This window comes from Oncorhynchus tshawytscha, linkage group LG09 (genome assembly GCF_018296145.1).
Source record: "Oncorhynchus tshawytscha isolate Ot180627B linkage group LG09, Otsh_v2.0, whole genome shotgun sequence".
Classification (NCBI taxonomy): Eukaryota; Metazoa; Chordata; class Actinopteri; order Salmoniformes; family Salmonidae; genus Oncorhynchus; species Oncorhynchus tshawytscha.
In genome coordinates this window covers 23932494-23956229 of record NC_056437.1, presented here as the reverse complement: position 1 = coordinate 23956229, position 23736 = coordinate 23932494, and the positions used below count along the sequence as shown (strand labels likewise).

Here is a 23736-nt window from a genome sequence, read left to right as displayed (position 1 = left end):
GTTCGGACAGTTGGTGTGTCTGTCTGAAACTTGTGAAGACTCCAGTCACGTCACGTCTCTGACCCACATACACACCTCCCCGGAGGGCTGGTCTGGGAGGGATGGGGAAAGAGAGGGCGGGAAGGAAGGAAGGAAGGAAGGAAGGAAGGAGAGAGAGAAAGAGAGAATGGCAGGTCCGGAAGAAGGGCATGTTTCTGGAATCAGGGGGAAGGATGGAGAAAGGAGTGAGCAGGGAGTAGACAGAGAGATAGCCAGATGGAAGTACAGCCAGACAGACACTACTCTATTCTACCCCAGTCTGAGAGACCGTTCCTCACGGTCACTTCCTGTCTCGGATACATGGTCCTGCTGAACACAGACTGAAGCCAACACTATCTTAATTCTCTCCCACACCACTACTACTTCAGGGTACTTCCTTTAGGAATACATACTTAAAGTATATCATGGACTGAAACATATATTTCCTCTCTACAGATCCCAATAGGGTCAAAGACGTCATATTGGATTTGACATTGGCAAACTGTGAAGGTGTTTTCAGTTACTGTGAAACTAGCCAGACTAACAGAGTAAAGCCGGCTGCTGGGAGGGAGAAAGAGTTATGGTAATGTTGTTTTATGCTGTGGACCTAACCACATATTGACTTCATTGGCAGCGTAGTCCTCCTGTTGTGACACCAAGCTAAGGACTCTAACCTCAGACTACCCTGCATGTCTAAAGCCAGTTGTGTAAATGGATTATTGCTCTGGACAGTTGTCCTGATGGCCACTTCAATTAGATAATGATACATAATAGTGACCTAAATATATGGTATTGCTAGAGCTTAGGTCTTGTGTAGAGTAGCTATATAAATAAAATGACTATTTCTATGAGTCTAGCTAGAACGGGTAGAATACTTTCATAAATAATTCATACCCCTTGATTTAAACTACATTTTGTTGTGTTACAATTTGAATTCAAAATGGATTAAATACTAAATACACTCAATACCTCATAATGACAAAGTGAAAACATGTTTTTAGAAATTTTAGCAAACGTATTGAAAATGAAATACAGAAATATCAAATTTACATAAGAATTTACAATCCTGAGTCAATACATCACCTTTGGCAACGATTACAGCTGTGAGTCTCTAAGAGCTTACACTCCTAGATAGTACAATATTTGCCCATTATTCTTTTAAAAATGATTCAAGCTCTGTCAATTTGGGTTGTTGATCATTACTAGACAGCCATTTTCAAGTCCTGCCATAGGTTTTCAAGTTGAAGCAACTCCAGTGTGCAATAGGCCTTGTGTTTTAGGTTATTGTTCTGCTGAAAGTTGAATTAATCTACCAGTGTCTGGTGGAAGGCCCACTGAACCAGGTTTTCCTCTAGGATTTAACCTGTGCTTAGCTCCATTCCGTTTATTTTTATCCTGAAAAACTCACGACTTACGATTACAAGCATACCCATAACATGATGCAGGCACCACTACAGTATGCTTGAAAATATGAAGACTGGTACTCAGTGATGTGTTGTGTTGGATTTGACCCAAACATAATGCTTTGTATTCAGGACATAAAGTTATTAATTTGCCACATTTTTGGCAGATTTACTTTAGTGCATTATTGTAAAAACTAATGCATTCTTTTGAATATTTTTATTCTGTAAATGCTTCCTAATTTTCACTCTGTCATTTAGCTGAGTATTGTGGAATAACTACAACGCTGTTAATCCATCCTCAGTTTTCTACTATCACAGCCATTGAACTCTGTAACTGTTTTACAACCACCATTGGAATCATTTTGAAATCCCTGAGAGGTATCCTTCCAATCCAGCAACTGAGTGAGGAAGAACGCCTGTATATTTCTAGTGATTGGTTGTATTGATACACCATCCAAAGAGTAATTAATACGTTCACCATGCTCACAGGGATATTCAATGTCTGCTTTTTTTAACCTTTCTTCCAATAGGTCCCCTTTTTTGCGAGGCATTGGAAAACCTCCCTGGTCTTTTTGGTTGAATCTCTGCTTGAAATTCATTGCTCAACTGTGAGTCCATTAAACTTATTATTTGACTTGTTAAGCACATTTTCTACTCCTGAAAATATTTAGGCTTGCAATTCGAAAGTGGTTGAATACTTATTGACTCAAGACATTTCAGATTTTCATTTTTAATTAACTTGTAAAAATGTCTAAAATCATTATTCCACTTTGACATTATGGGGTATAATATGTTGGCCATTTCGATTTCAGGCTGTAACATTTTTTTTTTAAAGTCAAGTGGTGTGAATACTTTCTGAAGTGCATTCGGAAAGAATTCAGACTCCTTGACTTTTACCACATTTTGTTACGTTACAGCCTTATTCTAAAATTGATTAAATAATTGTTTCCCCTCATCAATCTACACACAACACCCCATAATGACAAAGTAAAAACAGGTTTTAAAAAATGTTCATAAAAAATGCAATGTCACATTTACATAAGTATTCAGACACTTTACTCAGTACTTTGTTGAAGCACCTTTGGCAGCGATTACAGCCTTGATTCCTCTTGGGTATGATTCTACAAGCTCGGCACACCTGTATTTGGGGAGTTTCTCCCATTCTTCTTTGCGGATCCTCTCAAGCTCTGTCAGGTTGGATGCTGAGCGTTGCTGAACAGATATTTTCAGGTCTCTCCAGGGATGTTAGATCGGGTTCAAGTCCGGGCTCTGGCTGGGCCACTCAAGGACATTCAGAAACGTGTCACTCCTGCATTGTCTTGGCTGTGTGCTTAAGGTCGTTGTCCTGTTGGAAGGTGAACATTCGCTCCAGTCTGAGGTCCTGAGCACTCTGGAGCAGATTTTCATCAAGGATCTCTCTTTACTTTGCTCCGTTCATCTTTTCCTCTATCCTAACAAGTCTCCCAGTCACTGCCACTGAAAAGCATCTCCACAGCCTGATGCTGCCACCACCATGCTTCATCGTAGGGATGGTTCCAGGTTTCCTGATGTGAGGTCAAAGAGTTCAATCTTGGTTTCATCAGACCAGAGAAGCTTGTTTCTCTTGGTCTGAGAGTCCTTTAGGTGCCTTTTGGCATACTCCAAGCAGGCTGTCATGTGCCTTTTTACTGAGGAGTGGCTTCTGTCTGGCCACTCCAACATAATGGCCTGATTGGTGGAGTACAGCAGGGATGGTTGTCCTTCTGGAAGGTTCTCCATTCTCCACATAGGAACTCTGGAACTCTGTCAGAGTGACCATCAGGTTCTTGGTTGACTCCCTGACCAAGGCCTGTCTCCTCGAATTGCAAAGGTATCCGGGTGGACAGCTCTAGGAAAAGTCTTTGTGATTCCAAACTTCTTCCATTTAAGAATAATGGAGGCCACTGTTTTCTTGGGGACCTTCAATGCTCCAGAAATGTGTCCAGATCTGTGCCTCGACACAACCCTGTCTCAGAGCTCCATGGACAATTCCTTTGTCCTTATGGCTTGGCTTTTGCTCTGACATGCACTGTCAACAGTGGGACCTTGTATAGAGAGGTGTGTGCCTTTCCAAATCATGTCCAGTCAATTGACTGTACCACATGTGGACTCTAAGCAAGTTGTAGAAACATCTCAAGGGTGATCAGTGGAAACAGGACGCACCTGTACTCAATTTCGTGTCTCATAGCAAGGGGGCTGAATACTTATGTGAATCAGGTATTTCTGTTTTTCATTTTTAATAACTGTAAAAACTTTGTCATTATGGGGTATTGTGCATTTCCGAATGCACTGTATATCATCGAAAATCAAGAGCTTGAATACTAAAATATAGATACAGAAACACAGACAAAAAGGAGGAAGTAGAGTAAAGAAATTGAATTACGTGCATCATGCACTATGTATACAAAAATATGTGGACACCCCCTCAACACAGTTGCTGACAGGTGTATAAAATTGAGCACACAACCAGGCAATCTCCACACACAAACATTGGCAGTAGAATGGGCTTGCCGAAGAGCTCAGTGACTTTCAATGTACAGTCATGGCCAAAAGTTTTGACAATGACACAAATATTAATTTTCACAACATTTGCTGCTTCAGTGTCTTTAGATATTTTTGTCAGATGTTACTATGGAATACTGAATTATAATTACTAGCATTCCATAAGTGTCAAAGGCTTTTATTGACAATTACATGAAGTTGATGCAAAGAGTCAATATTTGCAGTGTTGACCCTGCTTTTTCAAGACCTCTGCAATCCACCCTGGCATGCTGTTAATTAACTTCTGGGCCACACTGATGGCAGCTCATTCTTGCATAATCAATGCTTGGAGTTTGTCCACCCGCCTCTTGAGGATTGACCACAAATTCACAATGGGATTAAGGTCTGGGGAGTTTCCTGGCCATGGACCCAAAATATTGATGTTTTTTCACCAAGCCACTTAGTTATCACTTATGCCTTATGGCAAGGTGCTCCATCATGCATGGGAAATGGGAAATGGGAAATGCATTGTTTGTCACCAAACTGTTCCTGGATGGTTGGGAGAAGTTTCTCTCGGAGGATGTGTTGGTACCATTCTTTATTCATGGCTGTGTTCTTAGGCAAAATTGTGAGTGAGCCCACTTTTGCAGAATATCAGTCTGTCCCTGATGTTTTTCCTGGAGAGAAGTGGCTTCTTTGCTGCCCTTCTTGACACCAGGATATCCTCCAAAAATCTTCGCTTCACTGTGCGTGCAGATGCACTCACACCTGCCTGCTGCCATTCCTGAGCAAGCTCTGTACTGGTGGTGCCCCCGATCCCGCAGCTGAATCAACTTTAGGAGAAGGTCCTGGTGCTTGCTTGACTTTCTTGGGCGCCCTGAAGGCTTCTTCACAACAATTGAACCGCTCTCCTTGAAGTTCTTGATAATCCGATAAATGGTTGATTTAGGTGCAATCTTACTGGCAGCAATATCCTTGCCTGTGAAGCCCTTTTTGTGCAAAGCAATGATGACGGCACTTCATTCATTGCAGGTAACCATGGTTGACAGAGGAAGAACAATGATTGCAAGCACCACCCTCCTTTTGAAGCTTCCAGTCTGTTATTCAAATTCAATCAACATGACAGAGTGATCTCCAGCCCTGTTCTCATCAACACTCACACCTGTGTTAACGAGAGAATCACTGACATGATGTCAGCTGGTCCATTTGTGGAAGGGCTGAAATGCAGTGGAAATATTTTTGGGGGATTCAGTTCATTTCCATGGCAAAGATGGACTTTGCAATTAATTGCAATTCATCTGATCACTCTTCATAACATTCTGGAGTATATGCAAATTGCCATCATACAAACAGAGGCAGCAGACTTTGTGAAATTAATACTTGCGTCATTCTCAAAATTTTTGGCCACGACTGTAGTACCGTCATAGGATGCTACCTTTCCACCGAGTCACTTCATCAAATTTCTGCCCTGCTAGGCTTGCTCCGGTCAACTGTAAGCACTGTTAGTGTGAAGTGGAATTGCCTAGGAGCAACAACAGCTCAGACGCAAAGTGGTAGGCCACACAAGCTCACCGAACGGGGCCGCAGAGTGTTGAAGCACTTACAGCGTAAAAATAGTCTATCCTCATTTCCCACACTCACTACCGAGTTCCCAACTGCCTCTGGAAGCAACATCAGCACAACAACTGATCGTCGGGAGCTTCATGAAATGGATTTCCATGGCCGAGCAGCCACACACAAGCCTAAGATCACCATGCGCAATGCCAAGCGTCGTCTGGAGTGGTGTAAAGCTTGCCGCCATTGGACTCTAGAGCAGTGGAAACACGTTTTCTGGAGTGATGAATCACACTTCACCATCTGGCAGTCCGACGGCAGTCCGAATCTGGGTTTGTCAGATGCCAGGAGAACGCTACCTGTCTGAATGCATAGTGCCAACTGTCAAAGTTTGATGGAGGAGTAATAATGGTCTGGGGCTGTTTTCATGGTTTGGGCTAGGGGAAAACTGTACGCTACTGCATACAATTACATTCTAGACGAATCTGTGCTTCCAACTTTGTAGCAACAGTTTGGGGAAGGCGCTTTCCTATTTCTGCATGACAATGCCCCTTGCACAAAGCTAGGTCAATACAGAAATTTGTCAAGAGTAGTATGTAAGAACTTGACTGGCCTGCACAGATCCCTGACCTCACACCCATCGAACACCTTTGGAATGAATCTGAATGCCAACTGCGGGCCAGGCAATAATAATTGTCCAACATCAGTGCCCAACCTCACTCTTGTGGCTGAATGAAACCAAGTCCCCTCAACAATGTTCCAACATCTAATGGAAAACCTTCCCAGAAGAGTGGAGTCTGTTATAGCAGGATACCTATGTGAGAATGCTGTTCATTGACTACAGCTCAGCATTTAACACCATAGTACCCTCCAAACTCGTCATCAGACCCTGGGTCTCGACTCCGCCCTGTGCAACTGGGTACTGGACTTACTGACGGGTCGCCCCCAGGTGGTGAGCGTAGGTAACAACATCTCCACCCCGCTGATCCTCAACACTGGGGCCCCACAAGGGTGCGTTCTGAGCCCTCTCCTGTATTCCCTGTTCACCCACGACTGCGTGGCCATGCACGCCTCCAACTCAATCATCAAGTTTGCGGACGACACTACAGTGGTATGCTTGATTACCAACAACGACGAGAGTGCCTACAGGGAGGATGTGAGGGCCCTCGGAGTGTGGTGTCAAGAAAATAACCTCACACAACGTCAACAAAACAAAGGAGATGATTGTGGACTTCAGGAAACAGCAGAGGGAACACCCCCCTATCCACATCGACGGGACAGTAGTGGAGAGGGTAGTACGTTCTAAGTTCCTCGGCGTACACATCATGGACAAACTGAATTGGTCCACCCACACAGACAGCATTGTGAAGAAGGCGCAGCAGCGCCTCTTCAACCTCAGGAGGCTGAAGAAATTCGGCTTGTCACCAAAAGCACTCACAAACTTCTACAGATGCACAATCGAGAGCATCCTGTCGGGCTGTATCACCGCCTGGTACGGCAACTGCTCCGCCCACAACCGTAAGGCTCTCCAGAGGGTAGTGAGGTCTGCACAACGCATCACCGGGGGCAAACTACCTGCCCTCCATGACACCTACACTATCAAGGACAACAACCTCCCGAGCCACTGCCTGTTCACCCCGCTATCTTCCAGAAGGCGAGGTCAGTACAGGTGCATCAAAGCAGGGACTGAGAGACTGAAAAACAGCTTCTATCTCAAGGCCATCAGACTGTTAAACAGCCACCACTAACATTGAGTGGCTGCTGCCAACATACTGACTCAACTCCAGCTCACTTTAATAATGGAAATAGATGGAAATTGATGTACAAAATGTATCACTAGCCACTTTAAACAATGCCACTTAATATAATGTTTACATAGCCTACATTACTCATCTCATATGTATATGTATGTACTGTACTCTATATCATCTCCTGCATCTTTCCATCTTTATGTAATACATGTATCACTCATTCATATATCTTTATGTACATATTATTTTTCCCTTTACACTTGTGTGTATAAGGTAGTAGATGTGGAATTGTTAGGTTAGATTACTTGTTGGTTATTACTGCATTGTCGGAACTAGAAGCACAATCATTTCGCTACACTTGCATTAACATCTGCTAACCATGTGTATGTGACAAATACAATTTGATTTGATTTGAATCCAATCTGTACCTCAGGGTAGCATGCGTATGTTAAGTAACATATTACATTTAATCTGGGCTTAAGAACAGGACTCCGTGGGCTTTGAGAAACAATGTTAGGCACCGTGATCAAAGCAATGCTGTTGTTAACATGTCAGGTGTTTACCTGCTCCAGCTTCAGCCTGGGACTCAGTAGTTCTGCCTCACAGTCCATATATCAACACGTTTCAACCATAGCCACAACAGGAATCATAAAAGACAAGAACGCACACGCAGGCACGTAGGGCACATAGGCACACACACACACTCACAAGCATGCACACACACATCCACACAGGGGTGGAAAAAGAACCCAATGTTCATTCTTGAGTGAAAGTAAAGATACCTTCATAGAAAATGACTCAAGTAAAAGTGAAAGTCACCCAGTAAAATACTACTTGAGTAAAAGTCTAAAAGTATTTGGTTTTAAATATCCTTAAGTATCAAAAGTACATGTAATTGCTAAAATATACTTAAGCATCAAAAGTAGAAGTACAAGCATATATAATTTCAAATTCCTTATATTGAGCAAGGCAGACGGCCACATGTTCCAGTTTTTATTTACTTATTTATGGGAGGCCAGGGGCTCAATCCAACACTCAGACATAATTTACAAACTAAGCATTTATGTTTAGTGAGTCTGCCAGATCAGAGGCAGTAGGGATGACCAGGGATGTTCTGCATACGCACATGCACAAACACACGCACACACACACTTTCTCTCCTCACCTGCCGCGGGGTATATCCACATTATCCTTTCTCCAGCGTAGAGAGGGAGGTGGGTCTCCCTGCACCTGACACTTGAGCTCCACACTCTCCTCCACCAGGACCACCTGGTTCACCAGCCGACGCACAAAAGTGGGTCTCTCTGGAAAACCACAAAACACATAGACAGACAAGACAGTAGTCTATAAGCTTTCTATGCAAGGTTTTAAAACATAAACAGATAGCATGTAGCCACTGCAGCCATTACAGGTAAGTACAGAGAGAAGTGTCTGTCCAGTATCTGTCCTTACCGAACACAGAGAGCTGAGCCGTCTCACTGTCTCTCTCCCCCACCATGTTGGTGGCCACACACACGTACATCCCTGCATCACTCTTCCTGGTGTTGGAGATGGTCAACTTCCCTCCACGAATCTGACAGTCAAAGAGAGATGGCTCAACAAAGTCTACATCAGACAATCTGGGATGGGGGGGTCATTTCATCTGAGCAGACACAGAGGACCGGGTCCTCGGGACGTAGTACTCACAGTGATCCTGTCATCTTTGAGGTCCAGACGGGCCTTGTCTTTCCTCCAGAAGGTGGTGGGCTCTGGGTGCCCACGAGGAGGCTGGCACTCCAGGGTGGCAGGCTCCTCCACCGCCACCACCAAGTCCTGCGGGTTCTGTCTGAAGTCATCACGCAACACTGGGAGAAATATATATATAGAGAGAGAGGGGGGAATGAGGGTCTTTCTAAGCAAAGTTTTTAGTTGGTTCATCCCGCAACATTTGTGGACATAATCCACAGTACTTCTACTTTGAGGATAAACCAAAACAAATACATGGTCTGCACACTGTAAAATGACATGTAAATACAGTACAGTGTAGAAATTAGATCCATTCTGTCAGTCAGTAATAGAGTCCAGGTACGGCAGATAGAGTATATTGTGGTGCGAATAACTGGAGGCGAGCCAGAGCCCAGAGCAGATCTCTAGTCAAACAGGAACTGTGTGGGTTGGTGTCAGAGCCCAGAGGCTGCACTGTCAATCACAGTCAGCTGTGGAAGATGAGCTCATGGGTGTCTCAGTCACACAGGCCTAGCCAGGTCTATAGAGCTATATGGCTGGGTGGGTTCTGTCCATAGAATTAGGAATTATATTTATTTTTTGTATTTTTTACTTACTTAGTAATTTAATAGGATCTCTGTGGTTCTGTCACTGTCACACATTACTCCTCTCCTCACTCAGACAAGCCCTTCTTGTTCCTCTTCCTCCCACTCCAGTCACTCCTGCTGTGCCACATCAAACATGGCACCTCCAAAAAGCGGGATATTCCAAATGAAAAGTGGATACAACACAACTCACAAGCCGTATATCCCAAAAATGCCCACATTCCAGCTGTATTTGTTTCCCAACAGTGATGACAAAAAGAAAACTCACAACAGTGGGAGGGCACACATTTTGATCAGCAATAAGGGAATTTAGATGCAATAATGCACACCTCTGAGAGGGTAGCAACCCAACACAATGAGATGCCCTCACAGATGCCCTCTGTTCATGGCCAATCACGCTGGTGTGTGTTCTGATTTGAAGACATTGAAAGTCAAGTAGAAGCCATGCAGTAGAAGCCATGCATAGTGTGTTGTCAGGGTGTAATTATTTCAGAAATAGGGGCCCACCGCTGTCTACCGCTGTCTGATTGGGTATCACTCAATTATTCCAAACAGCAGTTCAGAGTTGGCTGTCTACATTTATCCTGTCAGGATATAGAACGATTCTGAAATGGGCTTCAATCAGTGGCAGTCGGTGATGTTTAAGATGAGGGAGGATGATAATTTTTTTAATGAGCATGGCCTTATTTATAGTAGAGCATATTGGATGACTGCTCTTCATATTCCATTCACCCAGCTCAATGTAACATCGATAGGTTTATGTTACTACATCATACTCTAATTTCCCTTTACCCATCATGAGGTTGCTAAGTGAAGTGAGATAATTTTTTGTAAACAAGGTGACAGCCAGTGATACATTCAATACTGCCTTGCACACTCTTTTCTGCATCCAGCTGATCTAGGGTGAAATCAGGAGTCCTACAATTGCAAATTAGAGTTTCTATTGGACAAATTCAGGTATGTTTCTCCCCGTTCCGTTCCGTTTGCTTTCGTTTAAGAAAAGTTTTTCAACAGAATCGGCAGAATGAATACACACCTGATCACACGCAAACACAGTTCACTTTCATAGCAGCCACATAAAAACTGCATGATCACTTTGCTTGTAAATATAATTTCTTCTCGCAACTAGGAACTCTCCTCCTCTCACCTTTTCCCTTCACCTGTGGACTTCAGTGCACAACACATCACTGTCTGTGACCAGGCAAAAAAAAACTATTATAACTGCTAACCACTACACACAGTCTACATCGTTTTCACCTCATAGTCTACATACTAAAACTAACGCATTAGTAAACCCGCTATAATCATGCAGTACAGTTTAGCAGTTGTAATGGTGGGCCCCAGTGGCAATACATATATAAAACCAAAAGCAAACCTTGACTTGAAAGAGTTCCAGTGTTGGATAACCATTGCCAGCTAGCTAACATGGCATCCCTCTCTGTTTGACCCGGGTGTTTGCTAGCTAAGTAAGTGAAAGTGAAAAAAATACAATGAAATATAGCTAGATCGCTAGATCGCTCGCTCTCTTGCTTCATAGCATCCCTCTCTGTTTGAGCCGGATGTTTGAGTAGGCTTAACTAGCTAGCTAGCTACATTCACAGGATAAGTGAAAGTTTAAAATAATTAAACCAAATTTAGGTAATTCTCTCTCTCTCTCAATTCAAGTCAATTCACTTTATTGGCATGACGTAACAATGTACATATTGCCATAGCTTACTTTAGATATTTACAATATTATGACAATACGAATCAAAATTGTCAGCGGGACAACAGTAACAACAATAACCAAGGGTCAAAATAACCATACAGTAGAGAAAATGTGCAGGTTGATTAGTCTGTCCCTCATCTTATGACAGGCAGCAATGTAGTGCCCTGCCAACCCATAGCTCTCCGTGTCTTCTCAAAACAGGATGGGTAGCCTATTCTCATCAGAGAGGTCTTTGAAACCTTGAAAAAGCCTGTACTTTGCCAAGGATTTTCTAAGGTTTTGATCAGTAACCATGGTCAAATAGTTAGCCACGGTGTATTGTCAATATAGGGCCAGATAGCACTGCATTTTTCTTTGTGCTTGTGCTTGTGTTTCCCAATAAGCAATGTAGTTTTGTTTTGATTGTGTTGTAATTTCTTTATTCTGATTGATTGGATGTCCTGGTCTTGAGGCTTCAGTGTGTTAGTAGAACAGGTTTGTGAACTCAGCCCCAGGACCAGCTAGATGAGGGGACTTTCTTTGCTCAGCTCTTGGCATTGCAGGGCTTGGTAATGATATGAGAGGGGGGGCCACAGTACTTTAGATTTTTCCAAAACTGAACTGCTCTTTTATGAGTTTTTATTATTAGTGGATATTGGCCTAATTCTGCCCTGTATGCATTGTTTGTAGTTTTCCTCTGGACATGTAGGAGAATATAAGAGAGAATACTCTGCATGCAGGGTTTCAATGGGGTATTTGTCCCATTTTGTGAAATCTTGTTTTGCAAGTGGACACCACACCTCGCTGGCATAAAGTGCAATTGGTTCAATGACACATTCAATTAGTTTTAGCCAAATTTTAAAAGGTATTTCAATTTGAATAAGTTTTTAATGGCATAGAATGCCCTGCGTGCTTTCTCTCTCAGTTCATTCACTGCATCATTATGGTCTCCAGTTGAGATTATTTTGTGCAGTGGGAGACAGCAGGCATAGGTCATCTGTGAAGAGAAGGCATTTAACCTCTGAATTGTGAAGACTAACACCAGGGGCTGTGGATTTTTCTAGAATAGTGGCCAATTCGTTGATGTAAATATTGAAGAGTGCAGGGCTCAGATTGCAACCCTGGCGAAGGCCACACCGCTGGTTAAAGAATTATGTTATTTTCCTGCCGATTTTAATGCTGCACATATTGCCAGTAAACATTGATTGAATTATGCCATATGTTTTACCCCTACACCACGTTCAATAACTTTGTAGAACAGTCCTGTATGCCAAATAGAATCAAATGCTTTATGGAAGTCGATAAAGCAAGCGTATATTTTGGTATTATTTTGGTGGACATGTTTATCTATCAGGGTGTGTAGGGTGTAAATATGATCAGTCGTGCGATGTGTTGGTATGAATCCAATTGGGCTTTTACTCAAGACATTGTGCTTATTAAGGAAGTTTAGAACTCTTTCATTTATAATACTACAGAAAACCTTCCCCATGTTACTGTTCGCACAAATCCCTCTGTAATTGTTAGGGTCAAATTAGTCTATTTTCTTAAAGATTGGGTTATGAGTCCTTGATTCCAGATGTCAGGGAAATAACCTACACTTAGGATCAAATTAAACAGTTTTATTATAGCCAATTTAAATTTTGCACTTCTGAGTTTGAGCATCTCATTTAGGATGCCATCAGGTCCGCATGCTTTTTAAAATGTGAGGGTCTGATGTTTCATATAGAGCTCCTGGTCAGTAATTGGGGAGTCCAATGGATTTTAATTGTCCTTTATAATTTTGTCTAATCCATTCAACTTCTCTTGAGTTTTGGCATTGCTCTGCATTTGTGTCATTTTGAACAGTGTTGTAGAGTGTTTTAAAATGGGTTGTCCATATGTCACCATTTTGTATCGCTAATTCTCTCTCTCTCGCTCTCTCTCTCTCTCTTGCTTTTCCTTAATTTTGGAAGAAATTACCTTGTCCAAAACTGTTCAACTATTGACTTTCTCTCTCTTTGATTCAACCACTCACCGCATGTTTTTTTTTTTACCTTTATTTAACCAGGTAGGCTAGTTGAGAACAAGTTCTCATTTGCAACTGCGACCTGGCCAAAATAAAGCATAGCAATTTGACACATACAACAACACAGAGTTACACATGGAATAAACAAAACATAGTCAATAATACAGTAGAACAAAAGAAAACAAAAAGTCTATATCCAGTGAGTGCAAATGAGGTAAGATAAGGGAGTTAAGGCAATAAATAGGCCATGGTGTCAAAGTCATTACAACATAGCAATTAAACACTGGAATGGTTGATGTGCAGAAGATGAATGTGCAAGTAGAGATACTGGGATGCAAAGGAGCAAGATAAATAAATAAATACTGTATGGGGATGAGGTAGGTAGATAGATGGGCTATGTATAGGTGCCGTGATCTGTGAGCTGCTCTGACAGCTAGTGCTAAAACCTAGTGAGGGAGATATGAGTCTCCAGCTTCAGAGATTTTTGCAGTTCGTTCCAGTCATTGGCAGCAGAGAACTGGAAGGAAAGACGACCAAAGGAGGAATTGGCTTTGGGGGTGACCAGTGAGATATACCTGCTGGAGCGCGTGCTATGAGTGGGTGCTGCTATGGTGACCAGTGAGCTGTGATAAGGCGGGGCTTTACTTAGCAAAGACTTGTAGATAACCTGTAGCCAGTGGGTTTGGTGACGAGTATGAAGCGAGGGCCAACCAACGAGAGTGTACAGGTCGCAATGGTGGGTAGTGTATGGGGCTTTGGTGACAAAACGGATGGAACTGTGATAGACTGCATCCAGTTTGTTGAGTAGAATTTTGGAGGCTATGTTTTATTAGGGTATGTTTGGCAGCATGAGTGAAGGATGCTTTGTTGCGATATAGGAAGCCAATTCTAGATTTAATTTTGGATTGGAGATGCTTAATGTGAGTCTGGAAGGAGTGTTTACAGTCTAACCAGACACCTAGGTATTTGTAGTTGTCCACATATTCTAAGTCAGAGCCGTCCAGAGTAGTGATCGGTTGAATAGCATGCATTTAGTTTTACTAGCATTTAAGAGCATTTGGAGGCCGCAAAAGGAGAGTTGTATGGCATTGAAGCTCATCTGGAGGTTAGTTAACACAGTGTCCAAAGAGGGGCCAGAAGTATACAGAATGGTGTCGTCTGCGTACAGGTGTACCAGAGAATCACCAGCAGCAAGAGCAACATCATTGATATATACAGAGAAGAGAGTCGGCCCAAGGATTGACCCCTGTGGCACCCCCATAGAGACTGCCAGAGGTCCGGACAACAGACCCTCCGTTTTGACACACTGAACTCTATCAGAGAAGTAGTTGGTAAACCAGGCGAGGCAATCATTTGAGAAACCAAGGCTGTTGAGTCTGCCAATAAGAATGTGGTGATTGACAGAGTCGAAAGCCTTGGCCAGGTCGATGAATACAGTAATGTCTCTTATCGATGGCGGTTATGATGTTGTCAGCGTGGCTGAGGTGCACCCATGACCAGCTCTGAAACCAGATTGCATAGCGGAGAAGGTAATCTGGCATTCGAAATGGTCGGTAATCTGTTTGTTAACTTGGCTTTCGAAGACCTTAGAAACACAGGGTAGGATAGCTATAGGTCTGTAACAGTTTGGGTCTAGAGTGTCACCCCCTTTGAAGAGGGGGATGACCGTGGCAGCTTTCCAATCATTGGGAATCTCAGATGATACGAAAGAGAGGTTGAACAGGCTAGTAATCGGGGTTGCAACAATTTCGGCAGATAATTTTAGAAATAGAGCGTCCAGATTGTCTAGCCCGGCTGATTTGTAGGGGTCCAGATTTTGCAGCTCTTTCAGAGCATCAGCTATCTGGATTTGGGTAAAGGAGAAATGGTAGGGGCTTTGGCGGGTTGCTGTGGAGGGTGCCGGACAGCTGACCGGGGTAGGGGTAGCCAGGTGGAAAGCATGGCCAGCCGTAGAGAAATGCTCATTGAAATTCTCAATTATAGTGGATTTGGTGGTGACAGTGTTTCCAAGCCTCGGAGCAGTGGGCAGCTGGGAGGAGGTGTTCAAATTCTCCATGGACTTTACAGTGTCCCGGAACATTTTTGAGTTAGTACTACAGGATGCAAATTTCTGTTTGAAAAAGCTAGCCTTAGCTTACCTAACTGCCTGTGTATATTTGTATATTTGCTGTAGTTTATGATTTCAGTACTTGATTCATTCTCTGATCCTTCGATTAGGTGGACAACATGTCAGTTCATGCTGCAAGAAGTTGTCATAATTACTGTGTAAGTCTATGGAAGGGTGAGAACCATGAGCCTCCTAGGTTTTGTATTGAAGTCAATGTACCTAGAGGAGGACAATCTACATTATTTCATTCAGGCTGCTTTGCTAAACACCAGAAACAGAGCAAGAGGGTTATTGCTTTTTCTGACTTTGGTCTCACAACATATTCTAAATAAGGTATGCAAAAATGACATGATGAATCTTAAACAGCCACACTGCATGTTGGCCAACTCTGGCAATCAAGTGCTTTTACTTACTTCTTATCAAGTTACCATCTAAATGCTGTCCAACAACTAGGACCACTTCTGGCGTTGCTGGCTGCAGAATGGTGTGCTTTATAATATGATCTCTCTTGACAGAGGTCTGCTAAAAAGTAGTTGGAGTTTGTTGAATATTCTATGTGATGAGAACAGCCTGCAGGGGTGAGTCACTTTCTCAACAGCAGTCAGAGAGCTGTCCCATTTCTGTCACACATGACACACGCACACACACACACACACACACACGCACACACGCACACGCACACACACGCACGCACGCACGCACGCACACACACACACACGCACACACACACACACACACACACGCAATGACGTACACTCGAACACTATCTCTCTCCAACGTAAACATACTGTATACACACACACGCATGTGCGCACGATCACACACTCTCTCTCTCAAACACGCACACACAAATATACACAAACACAGTTGCCTAGGTCACATACAAACATTTTCTGATGAGCATATGACCCTTTTTCAAAAGAGTGAGAGACAGAGATATATAGAGAGAAAGACAACTGATAGAGGAAATTATGGTTGAAATGACTAATTATGTATACATTCCAATCAGAACTGACTAGTCCAAATGCTGTAATGTACTGTAGATGTGAATTTTCTCTCTTGCTCCCATTCCCAATTGTATATAATGTAGTCAGGAGTTTAGTAACAATGAAGGTCTGTTCCTTAGTTCATTCAGTTGTACAAATCTCCAGGTGGTGGGAACGGCCCATCTCCAGATTGTCTAGAATGTTGATTTATACTGACTGGCCTTGACTTCGTGCTGATAACGCGAAGGCTCAAGAGCTAGAGGGCCCCCTTACTTGTAAATAGAACGTTTGGAAGACGCTGACGTCATTTTCAGTTTATAACCTGTGGGAATATGTGTATGCGTTTAGTACTCTCTTGAAATAAACGTTACCTTTGGCTTTTAAGACTGGTCTCAATCTACTTCATGCATAATTAATGAACTTACAACTCATTAATGAATTACAAATGAGTGCGAATTTGGTTTTGGCTATAAAACACATAGGAATTTAGAATTCCTCTATCAACAACATACACACAATGGGGGCTGGAACAGAGAGGGGGTTATTTGCAGTGGGGGATTTTTGAATAAATAAACAATGTATAACAATGTACAATTGTATAAACAAGAGAAGCTTGAGGAGCAAGGGGGTAAGGATGCACAGTGATTATTATAGGTTATGACTTGAAGTAACATCAATCAGCAGGTCACATCCAATCCCTTATCTTTAATCCCATGACGCACCCAATTGCATCCTACTCCTTAGGTGTATGTCTGCCTGGTGGCATGTCTTGACTATAACAGTGAGTGCTTCTCCCTTCATAACTTTTACCATTGGCACATGAATATACACACTCCTCTCACGTGTACCAACGTCTCCTTCTTCTCGGTGCATGTTGGCTAAAGCCAGCCAGCCACCATGAAGGCTTAACGTTAGTTAACCCTTACCTACAGTCATGTAGCATTAGCATCTCCTCCTCTTGTCATGTAATGTAAATTGAAGATGTAGATGGGTGAGGATGCTCTCCTCCCTCCCCTATTCCATCCATCCCTCGCTCTCTCCCAACCTCCCAATTACAGTATCAGTGCTCCCACAGACCACACTTCCCCATCTATAATTGATTAACGTTCCACTCTTCTGTCTCTTTATGCATTCACTGACTCTCACGCTTCTCCTGCTCTCAACCTAACCTAACCTACTTTCTCTACTGCTCCATTGTGCCTCTCTCTCACCCACTTAAACCTAGATGAACTGCCTTCTACTGTACAACAGCATCTGGGGCTGGAACTGTGAAGATTTTGGTTTGTAGCCTACTGTGTCTGAGTGCACTGTAGCATTGAAGAGGTGCTTTGATGGTATGGTAAATAGGTTTCAACAGGCCTGATTTGGTACAATTCTAATCAAATAAATAAAATGTTATTGGTCACATACAAGTGTTTAGCAGATGTTATTGCGGGTGTAGCAAAAATTGATTTTAGTCTGGTGTTTGGTGCTCTCTAGTTAATGAGTGAATCACTGGGTTCTGATGTCATCTCTTGCCCAGTCATACTGGAACAGGCGTACTGGCCCACAGGCCAGGTGTGTTTCTAGGACTGAACACTGAGAGAATGCTTCTGCTACATTACATTGTAGGTTTGGGTGGGAGAGAGGGAGAGGGAAGGAGAGAAAGACAGAGAAAGAGAGAGACAGAGAGAGAGAGAGCAAGAGAGAGAGGTAGAAAAAGAGCGAGAGAGATACACATGGAGAGGGAGCGAGAGAGAGAAAGCGAGAGAGATACAGAATTGTATTTCATTTCGCAAAAGCGATCGCTCGCATCATAAAACCTTCCAGCAATATTGTGAAAATGTTATGCATCAGTAGGAGTGTGAGTCAGGGATTTGAATCTGCCCTTTTATCCGCCTTGTTTCACTAAAGCTGCTATTGCACGGGGAGTGTGGGCTTTCTTACATGCACTTGTCTTACTTCCTGAGATCACACATTGCAGTGTTGCAAAAGGTTGTTCAACCACAATGGAAATAATTAGATAATGCAAAATAATGACCATAAATGTGTTCATGTTTTCTCACTAAACCCAGGTTTAATTACCAATTTAACTGTACAGCTTTTCAGAGTAGGTGTGTAAGAGAAACAATGAGAGACAGAGAGAAGCAGAGAGAGGGAGGGGAATAGGCATGTGAATCTCAGAGAAAAAGGCTTCCATTTATCTTCTCCAATATGCCTGCTGTTCTCTCCTCTCTTCTCACAGACAAATGATAAAACAGCAAACAGGCAGATGAATGCATTAAATTCAGCATTTCTCTTCATCTGTCAAATTCTGCTGGGATTTAATTGAGAGAAGTGGTGTCAGAGAGAAGCAGTGAAATGCCTGGGACCATCTGTGCCTCGAAACCATCCAGCATGTTCAAACACATCAGTGGAGAGGAGAGCTGCCTAGCTAACTGAGAGAGTGGAGTGGGGAGGGATATTCTAAACTTTGTTTACTGCAAGGCTACGATTACATTATTTCTGCTGGACACATGCAGATGGCACACAGCATGTACAGCGCCTTTTCAAAAGTATTCACCCCCCTTGGCATTTTTATTTTGTTGCATTACAACTTGTAATTGAAACATATTTTTGATTTGGATTTCATGTAATAGACATACACAAAACAGTCCAAATTGGTGAAGGGAAATACATTTTTTTTTTAAATAAAAATTGAAAAGTGGTGCATGCATACAGGTATGTCTTCACCCTTTGCTATGACGCCCCTAAATAAGATCTGGTGCAACCAATAACCTTCAGAAGTCACACAATTAGTTAAATAAAGTCCACCTGTGTGCAATCTAAGTGCCATATGACCGGTCACATGATCTCAATATTTATACACCTGTTCTGGAAGGCCCGAGAGTCTGCAACACCACTAAGCAAGCGGCACCATGACGATCAAGGAGCTTTCCAAACAGGTCAGGGACCTGTGTAGAAGTACAGATCAGGGTTGGGTTATAAAACAATATCCGAAACTTTGAACATCCCACGGAGCACCATTAAATCAATTATAAAAAAATAGAAAGACTATGGCACCACAACAAATCTGCCAAGAGAGGGCCACCAACCAAAACTCATGGACCAGGCAAGGAGGGCATTAATCAGAGAGGCAACAAAGAGACAAAAGATAACCTTGAAGGAGCTGCAAAGCTGCAAAGCTCCACAGTGGACATTGGAGTATCTGTCCATAGGACCACCTAAAGCCGTACACTCCACAGAGCTGGGCATTATGGAAGAGTGGCTAGAAACAATTGCTTAAAGATACAAATAAGCAACCACGTTTGGTGTTGGCCAAAAGGCATGTGGGAGACTCCCCAAACATATGGAAGAAGGTACTCTGGTTAGATGAAACTAAAATTGACCATTTTGGCCATCAAGGAAAACAGTATGTCTGGCACAAACCCAACACTTCTCATCAGCCCGAGAACACCATCCCCACAGTGAAGCATGGTGGTGGCAGCTTCATGTTGTGAGGATGTTTTTCATCCCCAGAGACTGGGAAACTGGTCAGAATTGAGGGAATGAAAAATCTTGAAGGAAACCCATTTCAGTCTTCCAGAGATTTGAGACTGGGACGGAGGTTCACCTTCCAGCAGGACAATGACCCTAAGCATACTGCTAAAGCAACACTCGAGTAAACATTTAAATGTCTTGGAATGGCCTAGTCAAAGCTCAGACCTCAATCCAATTGAAAATCTGTGGTATGACTGTACACCAGCAGGAACCCATCCAACTTGAAGGAGCTGGAGCAGTTTTGCCTTGAGGAATGGGCAAAAATCCCATGGGCTAGATGTGCCAAGCTTATAGAGACATACCCCATGATACTTACAGCTGTAAATGCTGCAAAAGGTGGCTCTACAAACTATTGACTTTGGGTGGGGTGAATCGTTGTGCACGCTCAAGTTTTCCGTTTTTTGTCTTATTTCTTGATTGTTTCACAATAAAAAATATTTTGCATCTTCAAAGTAAAAGGTATGTTGTGTAAATCAAATGATAAAAATATCCCAAAAATATATTTTCATTCCAGGTTGTAAGGCAACAAAATAGGAAAAATGCCAAGGGGGTGAATACTTTCGCAAGCCACTGTATATGGTTAGAGCTATAGAATGTAAACAGGGGGAGGAAGTGGCTACAGGAAAACAACATCATTTCCAGCAACTGACATTCAGGACAAAGTGAAAACTCATTCATATGATAATCAATGGTATCGATCCATAATCATACTTGTGCATACATACACATCCTGTTGGTTATTTCATTGTAGAGCAGGGGTCAGCAACAGGCGGCCCACCGGGCCAAAGTCAGTGTTGGTGAAGTAACAGCTGTTCATAAGGTCACCACCACCAACCCTCTGTGCCAGGTGCAAGCGTGGATCAAAACATGTCCAGCCAAATGGGGGAGGAGGGGGAACGGATGACGGACAGAAAGTTGAAACAGGTGTGTTCTGCCTTCCACAGGCGCTACTGAGCCCCTGGAAGCAGCTTACACTACCCACTAGGATTACTCACACCAAATCTCTGTTAATCACATTTGGGCACATGCCCCCTGGTCTGTGCTAACCTACCATAGATTTATCAGGACTGTAGACGGAGAAGCAGTCTGGGGGACAGTTAGAGGTCAAAGGTAGCAGTGGAGGACAGCGTCACTGGTATCCCACGAACTGACACAGTCTACCAACACCCAGAGAGCATAGGCACTCACATTAAACCATCTCCTGTCCCTCCTCCCTGCACATTGCACCTGGGCAGATAAAGATGGACTATCAATCAGAGGCCTGACTGCAATGCCACCTCAGCAAATGGCATCAACTCTTTGCGGATGACAGTTTTATAGACAGATAGGCATGGAGAATCAATCAAAGCTTTCTGATGATAGCTCATCAGAGGGTGATCACAATGAGTCTCCTCTGATGGAGGACATTCCATCTCCCCTACACACTGCATACACAGACCCTCATGTACACCACACACACACACACGCACACACACACACACACACACACACACACACACAAACAAACACACACACACACACACACACACCTCTCAGGGAGCTCTATTTTAACATGTTCCAAAGTGCCTCTGTGTCAAACATTACTTCCCATTCAGCTGTCTGTGCTGGCAGTGAGAGTGAGCTGAGAGTAAGCAGGGGTGAAAGACAGAGGAAGGAGAGCAGAGAAAGATTAAAACATAACCGCTCATCCCACAAGAGGCCTTTCAGTGGCAGACTTCCAGGAATCAGGTTTAATTTTTTACCCCTCATCTTCTGTCAGTATTCTGTCTTCTGTCTCTGTCTTACACATGCACACACACACACACACATATCCGCGGGCAGGCACACACACACACACACACACTGATCCCTGTTTCTTCCGGCAGCAGCAGTAGTTCTGCTTGCATTCTCTTGTCCTCCATGACTCTCTATAACCCCACTGAAAAACCATCTGGTTTATTTATTCACAAACCTTAGCACAAATCTCTCCCACAGCCATCACTCTCTCCTCCTTCAAAAATGTTCAGCCACCGCTTTCACAATCTATCCCTCCATCCCTCCATCTCTTCCACCCTATCTGTTTAAATCCCTCACTCCCCATCTCTTTATCCATCTCTCCCTGAAGGGTAAAAAAGAAAATACCATGTAAAAGCAGCCTGTTAATGTATTTTTTGGGATCATCCTGAGCCCGCAATCATAATAGAAAACCGTTACAGTAAATACAGATATAGCAGGTCATTACCAAAGCTGTGTGAAGTGAACCTCAGAGGACAGAGGACAGTGTACACAGAGCATTCGGAAAGTATTCTGATCTCCTGACTTTTTCCACCTTTTGTTACGTTACAGCCTTATTCTAAAATGGATTAAATAAAACAATTTTCTCATCAATTTAAACACAATCCTCCATTATGACAAAGCAAACACAGGTTTTTAGAAAATGTTGCAAATATATAAAATAAAAAATAAAAAACGTATTTACATAATTATTCAGACCCTTTGCTATGAGACTCGAAATTGAGCTCAGGCGCATTGTGTTTCCATCAGAGCAAAAACTAAGCCATGAGGTCGAAGGAATTGTCTGTAGTGCTCCGAGACAGGACTGTGTCGAGGCACAGGTCTGGGGAAGGGTTTTGAAATATTTCTGCAGCATTGAAGGTCCCCAAGAGCACAGTGACCTCCATCATTCTTAAATTGAAGAAGTTTGGAAACACAAAGACTCGTCCTAGAGCTGGCCACCCGGCCAAACTGAGCAATCAGGGGAAGTGCCTTGACAGAGCTCCAGAGGTCCTCTGTGGAGATGGGCGAAACTTCCAGAAGGACAACCATCTCTGCAGCACTCCAACAATCAGACCTTTATGGTAGAGTGGCCAGATGGAAGCCACTCCCCAGTAAAAGGCACATGAGTCACGCCAGGCACATGAGTCACATTAGGCCAGGGTGTGACTAGGGTGGGCATTGTAGTTTCTTTATTTCTATGCTTTGGCTGGTTATGGTTCTCAATCAGGGACAGCTGTCTATCGGTGTCTCTGATTGGGAATCATACTTAGGCAGTGTTTTGTGGGTAGTTCTTTTCTGTTTAGCTGTTTAGTTGCCTGACAGAATTGTGCACTTTCGTTTTTCTACTTTGTCATTTTGTTGCGGTGTTCAGTTTAATAAGTAACATGAACGCCTACCACGCTGCACCTTGGTCTCTTTCTTCAACCCACGAGAGTAGTGACAACATGACAGCCACTTGGAGTTTGCCAAAAGGCAACTAAAGACTCTAAGACCACGAGAAACAAGATTCTCTGGTCTGATGAAACCAAGATTGAACTCTTTGGCCTGAATGCCAAGTGTCACGTCTGGAGGAAACCTGGCAGCGGTAGGGACTGGAAGACTAGTCAGGATCGTAAGAAAGATGAATGGAGCTAAGTACATAGAGATCCTTGATGAAAACCTGCTCCAGAGTTTAGGCTGGGGTGAAGGTTCACCTTCCAACAGGACAATGACCCTAAGCACACAGCCAAGACAATGCAGGAATGGCTTTGGAACAAGTCTCTGAATGTCCTTGAGTGGCCCAGCCAGAGCCCGGACTTGAACCTGATCGAACATCTCTGGAGAGACCTGAAAATAGCTGTGCAGCGACGCTCCCCATCTAACCTGATAGAGATTGAGAGGATCTGCAGAGAAGAATGGGAGAAACTCCCCAAATACCCAAGAAGGCTTGAGGCTGTAATCTCTGCTAAAGGAGCTTCAACAAAGTACTGAGTAAAGGGTCTGAATAATTATGCAAATGTCATATTTCAGTTGTTGTTTTTTTATAAACTTGCAAACATTTCTTAAAAAACCTGACTATGCTTTGTCATTATGGGGGTATTGTGTGTAGATTATTGAGGGACATTAAAATATATATATATATTTTTGAATAAGTCTGTAATGT

The 23736-nt window shown here is 43.0% G+C and overlaps 1 protein-coding gene across 4 annotated transcripts in view; it reads right to left on the bottom strand.

Moving 5' to 3' along the window:
• Window positions 1-23736, bottom strand: part of LOC112257613 (roundabout homolog 2-like) — a 150705-nt gene that overhangs the window by 45586 nt on the left and 81383 nt on the right. For all 4 annotated transcript variants that reach the window (XM_042326691.1, XM_042326693.1, XM_042326692.1 and 1 more), the window contains exons 3-5: window positions 8912-9069; window positions 8678-8798; window positions 8391-8529 (exon numbers count right to left, since the gene is read on the bottom strand). In XM_042326691.1, the coding sequence (XP_042182625.1) occupies window positions 8391-8529; window positions 8678-8798; window positions 8912-9069 (418 nt within the window). The remainder of the gene's footprint in view (window positions 1-8390; window positions 8530-8677; window positions 8799-8911; window positions 9070-23736) is intronic.